Raw genomic sequence first — 16,183 nt, 5'->3', positions numbered from 1 at the left:
TATGTGTGGTGTTTTCCAGTAGAAGTTGTTTTTGATAATACTGATAAACTGTATAATCAGATTAATGGACTTAACATTTGCCAACAGATCTTCCCTATGAAAATCTGGATAACAGCAGGAAAAGTGTGGACAGCACAGTGTTAAAGTCTTCCAATTTCTGAATCAGCCATACTTTCCAATTTAGATATGATTTCATTTTGTATTTATTGAAATGTGAGTGTTTCAGGAATTAACACGTGAATAAGAACTACTTGATTACATTTGCCAATTGTGAATTTGTTTTGTAATCATCTTTCATAACTTATTTGTAAACCTTATTGTAATTGTTGGTACAAGGTGCAATAATCTACTGACTTAAATGAAGCAATACGTTTTTTTTTTTTTTTTTAAAGGCTGTATGTTGTTTTAAAAAAAATAATAAATAAATAAATAAATAAATTAAATATTTTAAAAACATTACAAATGCCCACATCCATTTATTCTGTTCTTTCAAGTGCATTACCCAGTAGGTAATCGTACTTGGTAACAAACTTTAAACACATTTTGTGATTGAAACACTTTAGATAATAAGAGTAAACCTTCAGAGATCAGCAATCAAATCACTTGACAATCCAAGAAAGATAAAACAATTGCAATAAAGTGCTTAGATGAAAAAAAAAAACTTCAATAACCCATATGAGAAATGTACCAATTGGATTCCTATGATGTAATACAAAAAAAACAACAAAGCAAAAAACAAACAAAATAATAAAACATGAAAATTCATTCATGGAGTAGTACCAACTTCAAGTCTGCTGATCCAAAGTTTGAAATAGTTGGACATAAAAATCTATTGGTTTGTTGAACATTGAAATAATGAGAGGGAATTCTTCCTATCGAAGCCATGCCATTATAATCACATTCTTGTGCCTCATACAGTAACGTAGGTCAGTCAGGTTGATCATATTTGTAGCTATTGGACTACAGAGAACTGCAAAAGAGAAAGCTTTTAAGCAGGTAGCTTCACTACCTAGCTAAAATTTGACTATGGAATACAAACTCTCATTTCCAGACAAGCACTAAATGTTAATGCACACCAGTTCACTATTTAAAGGGTCAAATCTGATCATGGAATGATTCTAAGGTGAAATCAGGAGAATGCCTTCTGTTCAATTATCAATACAGCTGAGAGGCATGTCAGCATCTGCCTCCCAAAGACTGACACAAAATCAATACACAAAAAAAATCAATAACATGATTATGGTAGCTACCATTGGAGCACAGAACTGCAACATGGGACTCGCTGAATATAAATGTAAAGTATAGAAATAAATCAAAATGATGTCAGACAACACGACGCCTTCCAGGAGGAACATAAAGTGGCTCGTCATCTCACCCGTGGGCATCAGCATTGTTTTGTGTGTGGGAGAATGAGGGAAAGTGCTTGTGCAAAAGGCAAAGCACTATGAGAAAAGGAGAGAAAAACCTCAAGCTGGATGTTGCTGAGATCAGGAAAGACCATTCCATATTCCATTAAATGATAATCATGTATTAGAGAAGAAAGCGGTTATATGTGTGAATGTTGCTAATATCAAAGACTACGCTACACTAGAGCACTATAGTTTGAATCCCAAGATTGCATAATATTTTAATTTGGCCTTTCAGAACAGTTTTTTAACCATCGTGATCACAGTCAGCTGAAGAGACAATCAAAAACTCATGCTGCAGTAGTTTGCATTTCAGTTTCCAAAAACAACACTTAAGATTGAAATGTACTGTGATACATAATAGCAGCTTATATCAGTATCAATAAACAAAAAAGGAAACCCCAATCAATTTTAAGGCTCATGAAAGCAAATAAAATAAAGAAAAAAATTAAAACATTAAAATAAAGAAATACAAAGGATTGCGCTGGAGCAAAAGGAATGGATGTAGATATTAAGACTGGCAAGACCATGAAAAATAAATAAATACATTTACATTCAGAAATAATTTTAAGAATAAAAAAAATAAAGGGTATCCACTGGTGGAGGTCAGTGGAACAGCATACTGTAATACAGAGCAGTCAGAAAAGACTGACTCACAAATGTTATAAACAAACATTCAAGCAGGTTGACTTGCAGTCAATTCCAGTTTCATGACCCTGTGTGTTTCCTCAGACACTCTTCTTCTTCTTCACGCAGTGCACTGAATCAATATGAGTGACGAATTTTATAACAAGGCTTTAAAGTGACTGAACTACTTGTGGATTCCAACATTTCTATATGTTCTCATTTTGCCTGCTTTTCAGAATGAAGTCAATAGACAGAATCATATTTTGAGCCTGATCTGAAAGGAGAGCATAATGCACAGCATGTAAACAATGAATGTTTAGAAACAAATAAAAATCTATCCCTTAGTTGAACACTACTAGAACTAAAGGACCCTGTGTCTGCTACATTACAGTGAACCTTAAACATTCCACATGACACTTTTCCAGAACAAATCAGGTCTAGTTGGACAATTAACAACTCACTACAACTAAGATTTCAAAATTAATTTCCAGTGTGACGCTTCCTATTCTTCCCAGTGATGCATTTGTGTGTGTGTGCACGTGCGTGTGTTTGTACATTTAGCTGTGTGACTCCAGCACCAGCACTTTGCACTCGCGCTTGGCGATCTTGTCTAGCGATAAAATGCTCCGCTCCGGGGGGAGGTAGAGTGGCCGACCGACAGGAGAGCCGACAGGAGGAGTGATTGCACGCCGTTCCATAACACTGCCTGTCCTGCAATGAGAAGGAAGTCCAAGTTTGCAGTTTCAGTGCATGAAGAGACAGTGTGGGTGCTTTCACATCTATATAGCTTTTGATCCAATTAAATCCCCCTTGGTGTTGTTTATTTCAGCAGGTCAGAACAGAGAAATTGCACTCAGTGGTAGACCAAAATAATCGGACAGGGACCTAAGGGATCTAAGCATGGTAATCTCGGTCTGCTTGCATGTGAACTATAGCAAGCTTCGATTTCAGTGTGAAAGTGGTTCGACCCTGCAGGAAGCAAAGCTAGCCTGCGGTGTATTTTTGGGCAACTTTTTTTTTGTAGATGCGAGCTGCGAAACTGAGACATAAGGTGCAAATCAAATCAAACGAGAAAGCTGAAGTGCTGCAGAAATGCGATGTGTTCTATATATTTGCACCAACAAATAAAAAGAGAACGTAAAAGCTGGATGTGATGCACAAAATGTTTTAAACTAGTTATTTCTATAATTAACTAGCCATTTATTTACCACTGGCTCCATGTTTTCTGGGCTCACATGAATGAAGTACTAATTTTACTCAGATTGTGACTCAAACTGATTAATAGAATAGAATACAAAAAGCCCGCTTACATTAATCCTGTGCACACAAGATCTGTCACCTTGTCGATGTGTGTGTCCATACCTGGTGAGGTGGGATTTGGAAGGCTGCTGATGGGAGAAGGACTGTGAGCGGCCCAGGCTCAGGCTGGCCTGGTGTCGGTCCAGAATGTCTCGTACAGCAGGACTGGACGGACTGTTTTTACGCGAGAGAGGACGAGCTTCAGGGGGAGGGTTCGACACGGATGCTGTAAACTGCAGCTTTAGTTTCATGTGCTGACTCAGCTAAAGGGGGGAAATTGGTTGGATAATGTAAAGGAATGATGATTTGCATTCTCTCTAACAAGCTGGTAAAAGATTGAATCTTGTTCTGGAAAGTACATCAAATGTGCATTTTATCCACTGATACAAATACAAAGCTAATTACTCTGTCTTAAGTTCAGTCTTCCTCGAGATGGAATTAACGGACCTTGACCAATGAGCTATTTTCGCAGCTGAAACACACATTATATATTTATCCTTCTTTTTTTTTTTTTTTTACCAGGATAGTCCCATTGAGATATAAAATCTCTTCTTCCAGGGAGTCCTGGCCAAAATGGCAGCACAAATAGTTTCACATAAAAATGAATGAATGAATAAATAGATAAATAAAACACAATTTAACAAGTACATAAAATGCAACACATAAAACAAATGACGTATAGATAAAATGATATCCAACATTACCTCAAAGAGGCCGGCTTTGAGGATCTGGAAGGCCACAGACACAGAGAGAGTGCTGCCTTTGCGACAGTAACCAAGGTTACTTAGAGGAGAATGACACACTACTGCATTTACTGCCGGATCCTCCTTCTGCCCACGGCCTAGAGGGAACAAAGCGAAGGATGAGACTATTAACAGTAAAATAAGAGGAAAAAAAATGAGGACTGATCTCCTGAGCCTAACCATTTTCACAGTCATGATGTCTAGTTTCAATCTTAACCCAGATTTCAGTTCCGCCACATTTCCTTCTTCCATCTGCATGATGTATACTACATATGGCTTATTGGGACAGGAATAAAACCCTGGTACAATAATCATGACATCCATTCACCTGGCATGCTAACACACACAAACACACTTCTACAGTCACACGTAATGCTGTCTGAACAGACTCACTGAGACTGACTGACATTTTTACTACTTTTGACTTTTAAAATTATATACAAAGCTGTCTGCTGTATCTTTGACACAGTGGAAAAACAAGCTGTTAATGATCCAAATATAGAGACACTTAGATAAAGTCTAGACATATGTTAAAGTTTTTCTTGGTAACATTTTCTTTTCATGTCATACTCTAGCACGGTTTCTCACCTTTAACCACAGAAACACTTCCTTTTCTCACTTCTCACCATTTTGTACATCAGCCTTCTGCTTCAGTCTGTTCTTTTTGATTCTCTTCACACGTCCTCACTTTGTATATCTCTCTATTATCTCTTCATTTATTACTCTTGTAAATGTAATCTTCTCTCCAAGCATCCAAGATCTCACTCTCTCTCTCTCTCTCTCTCTCTCGCTCGCTTGCTCTCACACACAGTGGTCCTTGAACCTTTGTGAACCGTTTAGAGTTTTCTAGATTTCTGCATAAATATGACCTAAAACATAATAAGATTTTCACACAAGTCCTAAAAGGAGATAAAGAAGACCCAACTAAACAAATCAGACAAAAAATATTATGTTTGGTCATTTGTTTATTGCAGCAAATGATCGAATATTACATATCTGTGAGTTGCAAAAGTATGTGAACCGTGGCTTTCAGTATCGTGTGACCCACTTGTGCAGCAATAACTGCACACTAAACATTTCCAGTAACTGTTGGTCAGTCCTGCACATGGGCCTAGATGAATTTTAGAAATTTACATTCCTCAGTACAGAACAGCTTCAACTCTGGGATGTTGGTGGTTTCCTCATATAAACTGCTTCCTTCAGGTCCTTCCACAACATTTCTATTGGATTAATGTCAGGACTTTGACTTGGCCATTCCAAAACATTAAATTTATTCTTCTTTAACCATTCTTTGGTAGAAGACGGGGTGTGTTTGGGGTCGTTGTGTTGCTGCATGACCCCCTTTCAATTGAAATTCAGTTCACAGACAGATATCCTGAAATTTTCTTTTAGAAATCTCTGGTATAATTCAGAATTCATTGTTCCATCAATGATGGCAAGTCGTCCTGGCCCAGATGCAGAAAAGCAGGCCCAAACTATGATACTACCACCACCATGTTTCACAGATGGGAAATGGTTCTTATGCTGGAATACAGTGTTTTCCTGGTCAGAGATGCAGTGGCTCTGGGGTCTAACAGTGGGCATACACCCTAGGTGGGATGCCAGTCCACAGCAAGGCACCATGCACACACACATTCACACACTCATTTAGGCAATTTAGAGTCGCCAACACGCCTGTTGGCGTTTTCGGGAGATCGGAAGGAAACTCATACAAACCAAAGCTATGAGTCAGCAATGCCACCCGCTAGGCTTACATTTCATGGTTTCATGTTAAGCTACTAATGACAAGTTTCAGACTTAGTAGGATAAACCAGATAACTTAAGATGACTTTTAAAATGGGAAGTTCTATACATCAACCTTTTTGTAAATAAAGGTTTAACGTTTTGAATTAAGGATACATTCTCAACCCAACAGATGAGAAACAGTATGCTCCATAATTTCTTCATTAATCCAGAATTCTATCAGCTCTTTTTTCATCATCCCTGTATGACCTTCCTACTCACCCTCTGGTGTCCAGACGAGCCGTACAGCCAGGAAGTCCTGCAGGTTGTTGAGGAGCGTGTAGCGCACTCTGAAGTGCTCATGAGCCCTTACGGCACTGGGGCAGCTCGCGGTCATGATGAAATGAGGCCGGTCCAGTCTGATGCTAGGCACACTGTAGTGTGTGTAGATGCAGCTGGTGAATGGCAGCTTGGGAGTGGACCACTGGAGGACTGCTATCAGTGGCACCTCAAGACCCTGGGTCACAAACATTTACTCAGCTCAACAAGTGTTTTAGCTGATCACAGCTGGGCTTCTTGCTATTTAAGGCATCATATAGGAAGTGCACAAACTGTTCTAGTATTTAATCTTAATAATAATCACTTTAGGGAATTAATATTGAATAATAAAAAGATCCATAATAATAAAAAAGCTCCATCATCATTATTCTCTGCACACACCTCATTAGAATCATCTTGGGCCTGGTCGCTGAGCTGCAGCTGAAACAGGAAGTTTTGCTGCTCCAGAGCGCTGAGCATGCTGGGAAGGTGACTAGACTCACTGTCCATCCTGTAGAAGGACGCCATGGCAACCTCGCCTGACTGATGGCTGCAGCAGGATGGAGATAGTGAAAATACAGTATTCACACTAACCAGGGATACAGTTTACACACTTAAATACTTCTAAAAAGTGGGAATTAATATAAAATTAATAATTTCATTCCTTATTTAGGATATTTTATTTCCATTTAAGCGGTTTATGTTTTCTAAATAACACTAGCAGTTTAGGATGAGTTTAGTTTTATCCTCATACTTTTCCTATATAAGTGCAGTAGCACTTGTATAGGAAAGAGGGGCATATTAATTACACATGCAATTTCTACTTAAAAATAAATATCATTTAGTACACAAAGGTTAATAAGATCATACCACACATTGTCGACCAGCAGCACTGAGCCATCAGGCATCATGGGTAAATAAGAGGCATTGAAGTTGGGCAGGATTCGAACATCGTGTACACACACCTCCTCCTGAGAGCTTCCGTTTAACACTGACATGCATACACAGGACATAGCACACACAGGGAAGGAAGTCACAGAAATGAAGCAGTGGAGCACAGCTACCTCTGCTTAGCTCCAGCTGTGTAAAAGCTGGCTTACTCCTTATTCTATGATCAAACCACAATATAAATATACGAGTAACTTTACACTGAGGAACCTGACTCCAACTGCATGAATATATTTTATAAAGGTTATTGGGAATGGGACTCAGGTGGACTATTTCAATAATAATATGAAGATGGTTCTGTTCTCATTTCTATCAGCTATTCTCAGAGGCCCTGTTAACAGTATCTACTCAGAGAGTCAAAGTACACTCTGCTTGCTTTTAGACAGGCTTTCATTTTATAAAGAGAGAGTCCACCATGATATTTTGCTTACTGTGAAAGCCCTTTTATTTTTCCAAAATGACCACTATACATCTTGCTTTAATGCTTAGAAATACACAAAGTAATTATGTCTCTAAATAAAATAATAGTGGGTAATTCTATGTCAAATCAACCAGGGTGTGGAAACACAAGGTTTTGCTGATTTATAGGCATGGTAGATCTCTTAGTATGTGAACAGAAAACCCAAATTGTTTGAGTCAACTCTCACTGGTTACAAAATGACAGCCATTTTAAAATTTGGCCCAGCTGCACTTCATGACAAAAACAAAAACAAAAACAGTTTCCCATTCATAAAGTATACATGCTATGAAGATGAAGCTAGGTATATGTGTGTATTTATTTCATGTACAATCTGAACTGACTCAAATGCAATCAAAAAGGGCACATCTGTAATGAAAAAACACTTTTTGGGAGTACCCATGTTTGATGCCCCAAACCTTACATGTTAGCCTGTATCAAGCTACAAATTTAATGAGACCTTTAGCTTCACTTCACTTTAAAAAATAAGTGACAACTGGGTATGTGTTGTGCCCAATTACAAAGAAATAGAAAAAAAAAAAATTCAACAATCTAATATTTTTGCACATTTAGTGTACACATCAAAATATGTACAGGAATGTACGTAGAGTAGGAAGGTAGTAAGTTTGCAATTGATACAGCATATCTAGCTAAACAAGAACTAAAAGAATCACCTAAATCAGCATCGCAATTGATGTCATTTTTAAAGTGAGGCCTATAATGTTTTTTTTTTTCATTAATAACATACCATAATATGGTAATAAGCTATCCAAAATACCTTTAAGCACAGTCAAATGTTTCCCAGACACAGTCATCTGCTGACACTTCACTGTGGGCGGAGGAAGGACGTTCAGAGTGGTGCTGACTGAAAGTGGAAAATAAGGAGAAAAACTGATTAACTTCTACATTACAGACACAAATAAATACATTTTTAACCTTATTCTGCAAAAGGCCCATCATTCTTTGAGATAAATGAGAACCGTTTAAAATGCATTAGGCTGCGCCCAATAGTATTGGCTTACAAATCAGTCAGTTTAAAACAGAAGGATGATTGATAGAACAGAACACATCAACGTACTGTAAGGATGAAACAACATTTAAAATAACTAAAATTGGAGATGTCTTGTGCGGCTTAATTCCCGAATTCTGACCAGAAAACTCAAAGAAAACTCAACTCAACTCCGAATTCCTACTCAGCAAGTGGCATCAAATCAACATGGTTGCGCACAGCATCGGCAGTAAACAAACTCGCATTTCTTACCTTTAAATGAGTTAGGCTGTATATTAGGGCTGCAACTAACGATTATTTTTGGCTTAATCGATTAATCAGAGGGGGGCATTCTGTACCTTTTTTTCGTATATTTAAAATAAAATCCACAAACTGAGTGTTACAAACATAAACTTAAGACTAAAACTTTACACAACTGTTTGTTCAATTATAAAAGACTGAAAAGAACCCAATACACACAGACACACCAGAATATATCTTATTCATTTAGGACTGTAGTTTAATTCTGTGCTTTTTGTGCACTGTAGACTGTAGAGCATACAGTACATAGTGTAAGTGTATAGTACGCCATTTGTGACACAGCTTTAGTATTTACTCTCCGAATTGTGTTTTCGGAACAGAAGTAATGTAATGAGTAAATATATCCCGTGCTGATCTAGAACATTAACTATACAGTTCACTGTTTGGAGGAAAAATATACATTAAACATTACAGTTAGCTGGCTAGCTTGTTGGTAAAGGGGAACATGGTTTTCCCCCACTTTGTAGCTTGAACGCAAAGGGGACAAAAACCGAACACATATCAATAGAAAGTGAGCACTTACCTTGGGCTTTGAAGGTATTGAGGTCCTGGCGGAAGGTTTGGCACGGGCTCTTCTGCTGTAGAATGCTGAGGTAGCCATGTTCCTGGATCTCAGCCTTCTCCTCCTCCTCCTGCTTCCATACAGTCACTATGATCTGGACAAGGCACAAGCAAAATAAATCTAATTCCTGACCCAAAAGTGACATTTATATTTTTTCAGTCAGTCTTTATTTAAAAGGTGCATGTACACCATAATCAACAATAAAGCATTATTTTTTATTAGGTATTATTTTGCTTAAAATGCAAGACTAATACAGCTTTAATATTAACTAATAAGCATAATATTTTCATGATTCTTCTCATCGCAAATAATATACGCGGTATATTAATATGCAGTCTGCAAAAACCGGCCAGACGTCATTGTGGCTGAATTCTGCCAAACAGACAACAGGTTTTGACTGAAATTGACTTTTTCCTGCCAATAATACTGTTTGACATCTCTACTTCAGGAAACCATAAATATATTTCAACAGAACAACATGGAAATATTTTCAGATTTCCAGGCCGCCACACACAAAGACCACAACACTTACAAATTTTGGTAATCTTGCAAATGACACAAATTGACAGATGCAAATGCAGTCCAATATTAATGTAATGCAAGACAATACCTAAAATACCCTACTAAGAAAAATACCATCACTGTAAAAAAACATTTTAATCTTTACTATGTTATAGGCTACAAAGTACAGCCTGCCTGTGAGCTGCGTTTGGTCACATCTAACTAACATTTCTGAGCACATAGTAGAAAGAGATTTAAAAAAAAAAAAAACACAAAAAAAACACAACAATAACAACAACAAAAAAAACAAAAACAAAAAAACAAAGACACAGCTGCAAATCCATGCAATTACCCCCAGGGTAATAATATGCTGCTCATACCTTCACTTTGAGTGTGTTAACCGGGAGTTTATCCAGGGACACAGTCAGGGGGAAGATGACTTCATCATTCAGAACCACTGGCTCATCCACAGGTGACTGAACAAGATCACAAGTTGGAGAAAACACATAATACAAAGGCCATTAAGAACATTGAAACCACCCACTACAACTTCTTACTTGTGCTTGAGGAGCATTTAGGAAAGATTTGCACAAATGGGTGTAACTACAAAGATGGCTGTGCAAACATTAGTCCAAGGCCCAGTCTTCATTCGGGGATTCATTTTCTCACAGTGTGTTTACATACGTATATTATAAAACATACATATACTGGTTTTATTGTGTAAGATGTATGGTAACAACTTCTCAGCAATAATATCACTGCACCATTGCTGGAGCTAGAGTTATTGTTAGGTTACGGTCCTTTATACTGCATAAAGAAGGAACCATTCAAAAGGCCAAACGTTAAACTACAACCTCTTTATGAAACCCCATGTATTCACTTCTGTCCTCGGGTGTAGGTGAACAATTAGTAACCAATCTTTTGCGATGTACAGAATGCAATGGAAAGCCTATATTACCATATGACCACTGCTGACCAGATTAAATTATTATAATTATTAATAGTAGTGGTAGTATTCAGTGATTGATCACTATAAGCAGAGCAATGACACTGACACGGTGATAGCCGTTAGTGTTCTTTTTGGGTTTCGGGTTTCCCCCCCAACACTGTAGACTTACTGCCCACTTCGCCACATGTCTTGTTGGTCAATCTGATATCGGTACAGTTTGACAATACAGCGGATCTTTCTTTCATCTACAGTGTAAGCTAAATACCGTCTCTAACCTTTATTTAATGGTCAGTTTCTGACAAATACTGGCAGGATATTTTAGGTTCACAGGTTCTCTGAGTGTTTAATTAAATCCCAGCAACACAGCTGCATCTAATACACTCATACCAGTGCCGTACTGACCCTAACATACCACTACAATGTCAGTATCATTGCTGCAAATTACTGCACAACAGCTCACCACCCAAATTTTATCCAGACAGTGATGCATCAATGGTACCCTCTTTCCAGTGATGGTTCAGGCAAACATGCGAGACAGACTGTACAAAAAGCAGAGGCACCACAGCAGTAATTGTAAACCTACAAGGCACACCAGTGTGGCAGGTGAACCTGATAAAAGGGCCAATGAATGCTATGTGTACCTAATAAAGTGGATTGTAGGTATATGGCCAGTTCAAACATTGTTTTCATTCATGGGTCTGATGGCATCTATGAAAGAGCAAATATTCTAAGGAAGCCAGTTATTGCTTTGACAACACACACACACAGTTGACAGTCTGTTAAATGAATCTAAGTAGGTTCATACCTTAGCTAAAAGGACTAAATAGTAATATTAATAGTTTAGTTATTAGTAAGTGTGTGTGTGTGTGTGTGTGTGTATATATATATATATATATATATATATATATATATATATATATATGCACACACACTTGGTGTGTGTAAATTAATAGATAAATAAGTTTATTTTATAAGTGTATAAAGTTGGCCCACCTGCACAGGAGCTCTGCGGAACTCCCTGGCGCCGTTACCGGGGTTATTGTGAATGAGAAGCGGCTTACACTCCCTGAATCCCCGGTATGTCGTGGCTCCTCTGACTGAGCAGCTCGCCGCTCCATCATCTTCATCACTCTCCTCCTCCTCGGCTCCATCTTCCACGGAACGCTCCCTCCCCCTCGCCCTGCTCTCACCCGGACACACGCTGGCGAGCGCGCGCAGAGACGCGGCCAGTTCCCTCCAGCCTCGGCCCGCGCGCTCCTCACTGCACCCGGAGCCCGAGCCGCTCTGCGCGCGCAGCACCAGCAGGAAGCGCACCGTCTCCCCCAGGTACAGATGGCTGCGACGCGGGAGGGTGCGGTACCGGGCCGGGTCTGACAGGTCAGAAATGGGCACTGCGGGGAAATACATGAAATACTCGCACTGCGATTCCATCATCAACACCATGACTGGGGTGTTGTTATCACCGTGAAAGCAGAGAGCTAGCTAGGCTAGGCTAATAGATCCGGGTGGCCTGTTTAACTAGCAGGGAGGAAACATCCTCTCTCCGGACATAAATCCTCGAATCGCCCTGATTCGTCTTTCCAGTGTAGGTCTATTTACATTGCAATTATCTGCAATAAATACCATTAAAATACATCCTGTTTTGTGCCATGTCGTTGCTCTGTCGGCTCCTTCGGTACATTCAAACCAGCTTGCAGGCCTATTAATCGAATCACAATGGAGCGCAGATAAGGAGCTGAAATACAACTAGGCAGCAACAGTAGACTACCGAGAAATAGTCCTGAGACAGTTCTATTCTAATGCACATGAGCTGACATGGACTTTAATAAACCCAAGCACTATCTTCTGTAATAAAATAAAATAAAATAAAAATGAAGAAAAAAATACCACCTTCAGTTATTACTAGCTATAAACCCATCTAATCCTTTTTCATACCACTTTTTTCCAGCCCTGCTGAAAATCAAGCTTAGTCTGATCAGCTTCCAACATATGGTAGACCATCCTTGCCAGTTTTTTCCAGCCTCATTATTTGATAAGGGGTGTTAAGTTTCAGCCTTCACCCTCCCCAGTTGGTAGGGGAGAGCTGGCTGGTGCTGAGAATTTGGCAGGTGGAGAAATTGTGGAGAAAATGGTCAAATAAATGTTTGAGTTTTCTACTTGCTTTAGTGTTGTGTTATTTCTTTGAAATTGACCTGTCGGTGAAATTGTACTAGTAACCCTAATTCAGAAACCAATTGGAAAAGAGTGAGTCAGTGGCCAGTTTTAGCACCCTGAGCTGTGTTATGGCAGCTGGTCAGACTATTTATTATCGAGTTCTTATTATTGAGTTCTTTTAGTTATCAGTTTGTTTGGTCACATTAATTGAACGCGTTTAATTAAATCCGCAATAACTCAAAAACAAGTAGGCCTATAAAATAATGCGAACATTTGTTTTTACTATGTTCTGCTTGGGCAGAATTTAGTCATATAAAGTGCTATGGCTCTGGTAAACAGACAAAATATTTTTTGTACACCTTTAACTCTGTACAGAGTGGATCCTTGGAAGTTATTTTACAGTTAAAGGGCCACTGGATGCAAAATGCCTGAGAACCTCTGGTATAGGCTACTGAACAAATTTCGAAATTGGTCCATTGAATACAAAAAACAACAAACAATTCAGATGTTTCTGTTATCGAAAGTTTTTATTTTTTTTATTCCATTCAACCCAACCAGGTCAACTTCTCCCATTTATCTACATACAAGTAAACTATAGATCCAAGACCAGATACTTACGAAGGTATTTTGAAAAGTTGTTTCTAACCAAACCTCAATATTCAAGTAACAAAAAGAAATAGAATAAATATCATACACAATTTCCTAAGGTTCAAACGGAATATTTACTGTATTGTAAATATTTACTGTATTGTAAATTTACTATAATGTAACACATTATGACAGCGTATCAATATCACATTGAATTTGCAGCATAGGTATACAGTGCATCCGGAAAGTATTCACAGTGCTTCACTTTTCCTACATTTTTTATGTTACAGCCTTATTCCAAAATGGATTAAATTCATTATTTTCCTCAAAATTCTACAAACAATATCCCATAATGACAACATGAAAGAAGTTTGTTTGAAATCTTTGCAAATTTATTAAAAATAAAAAACAAATAAAGGACACGTACATACGTATTCACAGCCTTTGCTCAATACTTTGCTGAAGCACCTTTGACACCAATTACAACCTCAAGTCTTTTTGAGTATGATGCTACATGCTTGGCACACCTATTTTGGGGCAGTTTCTCCCATTCTTCTTTGCAGGACCTCTCAAGCTACTTCAGGTTGGATGGGGAGCGTCGGTGCACAGCCATTTTCAGATCTCTCCAGAGATGTTCAATCGGGTTCAAGTCTGGGCTCTGGCTGGGCCACTCAAAGACATTCACAGAGTTGTCCTGTAGCCACTCCTTTGTTATCTTGGCTGTGTGCTTAGGGTCATTGTCCTGTTGGAAGATGAACCTTCTCCCCAGTCTGAGGTCCAGAGCGCTCTGGAGCAGGTTTTCATCAAGGATGTCTCTGTACATTGCTGTATTCATCTTTCCCTCTATCCTGACTAGTCTCCCAGTTCCTGCCACTGAAAAACATCCCCACAGCATGATGCTTCCACCACCATGCTTCACTGTAGGGATGGTATTGGCCAAGTGATGAGTGGTGCCTGGTTTCCTCCAGACATGAAGCTTGCCATTCGGGCCAAAGAGTTCGATCTTTGTTCAATGTTTGGTCTGAGAGTCCTTCAGGTGCCTTTTGGCAAACTCCAGGCGGGCTGTCATGTGCCTTTTACTGAGGAGTGGCTTCCATCTGGCCACTCTACCATACAGGCCTGATTGGTGGAGTGCTGCAGAGATAGTTGTTCTTCTGGAAGGTTCTCCTCTCTCCACAGAGACATGCGGGAGCTCTGTCAGAGTGACCATCGGGTTTTTGGTCACCTCCCCGACTAAGGCCCTTCTCCCCGATCGCTCAGTTTGCCGGGCAGCCAGCTCTAGGAAGAGTCCTGCTGGTTCCAAACTTCTTCCATTTATGGATGATGGAGGCCACTGTGCTCATTGGGACCTTCAATGCTGCAGGAATGTTTCTGTACCCTTCCCCAGATCTGTGCCTCGATACAATTCTGTCTCGCAGGTCTACAGAAAATTCCTTGGACTTCATGGCTTGGTTTGTGCTCTGACATGCATTGTTAACTGTGGGACCTTATATAGACAGGTGTGTGCCTTTCCAAATCATGTCCAATCAACTGAATTTGCCACAGGTGGACTCCAATCAAGTTGTAGAACCATCTCAAGGATGATCAGTGGAAACAGGATGCACCTGAGCTCAATTTTGAGTGTCATCGCAAAGGCTGTGAATACTTATGTACATGTGCTTTTTTGTTTTTTATTTTTAATAAATTTGCAAAGATTTCAAACAAACTTCTTTCACGTTGTCATTATGGGGTATTGTTTGTAGAATTTTGAGGAAAATAATTAATTTAATCCATTTTGGAATAACGCTGTAACATAACAAAATGTGGAAAAAGTGAAGCGCTGTGAATACTTTCCGGATGCACTGTAAGATTCTGGTACTGAGGAAAGTATGTTGGGTCAGCAAAGCTTTCTTGCTTCATATTTCTTAGACATCTCCCTGTTAAGATTTTGTTTGGTGTCAGTTGCATCCAATCTCCAATGACTCTGTAACTTCCTGTGCCTTAGGGGGTTGTTTTGTCAGATATAAGAGCAACAGTAAAAACACACAAAAAACAAATCCATCTCAATTATAGCTTATGAATTATATTTTCACAGTCACAGGTTCTGTATTTCCTAACTAAAAAGTATCGCCAACTCTTTGGTGTACCTTTAACTGAAATAGCATCAGTGATGTAAATGTAAATTCAAGTTTTCTTTTGTGTACCATCTTTCACTGTAAGATATCAACTCTTGAGATCAATTATGACAGAGCAGCAATCTAATACAGGTGTAAACAGAATAATGGAAACACCAGCAGACCAGTAATAAGGGCAGTTTTTGTCTACAAAGCCATTTCTCTGTTTTTTTATGCTATTATGTCAGTACAAAACAAAGAGGAACTGCCAGACACAGGCAAGTTGAGCTGAAGGCTTCATTTAGTCTTGTCAAAAAAAGAACAAAAAAAAAAAGAAACAACAACAATTTCAGCAAGAGCTGACAAAAAGGCTGGAGCACATCTAAATCATATTGCTTTCTTACAATCCCCTAAAGGCTGTTAGGTACTTGTGTATTTACTGGTTGACAAATGGTAGCCCCTATACAGTACAAACATTGTGAATATAATGATGCAAAGCTTTGGTTG

At 38.9% G+C, this 16,183-nt stretch overlaps 2 protein-coding genes across 2 annotated transcripts in view; one reads left to right on the top strand and one right to left on the bottom strand.

The window, feature by feature from the left end:
* zanl (zonadhesin, like) overlaps positions 1 to 385 on the top strand; it is a 34,956-nt gene extending 34,571 nt beyond the window's left edge. The window contains 1 exon segment of the mRNA XM_053630119.1: positions 88 to 385. Coding sequence (XP_053486094.1) covers positions 88 to 161 — 74 coding nt within the window. The 3' untranslated portion in view covers positions 162 to 385.
* On the bottom strand, positions 385 to 15,355 carry trappc14 (trafficking protein particle complex subunit 14). Its single transcript, XM_053629049.1, has 10 exons — positions 11,835 to 15,355; positions 10,273 to 10,368; positions 9,353 to 9,485; positions 8,299 to 8,385; positions 6,986 to 7,106; positions 6,518 to 6,665; positions 6,080 to 6,314; positions 4,037 to 4,173; positions 3,396 to 3,595; positions 385 to 2,744 (listed from the first exon to the last, which is right to left on the bottom strand). Exons 1-10 carry the CDS (start codon positions 12,282 to 12,284, stop codon positions 2,591 to 2,593), a joined length of 1,761 nt encoding a protein of 586 aa, XP_053485024.1. The 5' UTR covers positions 12,285 to 15,355; the 3' UTR covers positions 385 to 2,590.
* Positions 15,356 to 16,183: the final 828 nt, after the last annotated feature.

The sequence above is a fragment of the Ictalurus furcatus genome, chromosome 7 (assembly GCF_023375685.1).
Source record: "Ictalurus furcatus strain D&B chromosome 7, Billie_1.0, whole genome shotgun sequence".
NCBI lineage: Eukaryota > Metazoa > Chordata > Actinopteri > Siluriformes > Ictaluridae > Ictalurus > Ictalurus furcatus.
This window is presented reverse-complemented; position numbering and strand designations above follow the sequence as displayed.

What these genes read in the sequence shown, in the direction of transcription:
- trappc14 (XM_053629049.1), bottom strand. Translation starts at nt 12,284, where the DNA reads ATGGTGTTGATGATGGAATCGCAGTGCGAGTATTTCATGTATTTCCCC. An exon ending in TTAACACACTCAAAGTGAAG is followed by an intron (nt 9,486 to 10,272) that starts GTATGAGCAGCA and finishes TGCCTTGTCCAG; the next exon opens with ATCATAGTGACTGTATGGAA. An exon ending in ACATTTGACTGTGCTTAAAG is followed by an intron (nt 7,107 to 8,298) that starts GTATTTTGGATA and finishes TATGCATGTCAG; the next exon opens with TGTTAAACGGAAGCTCTCAG.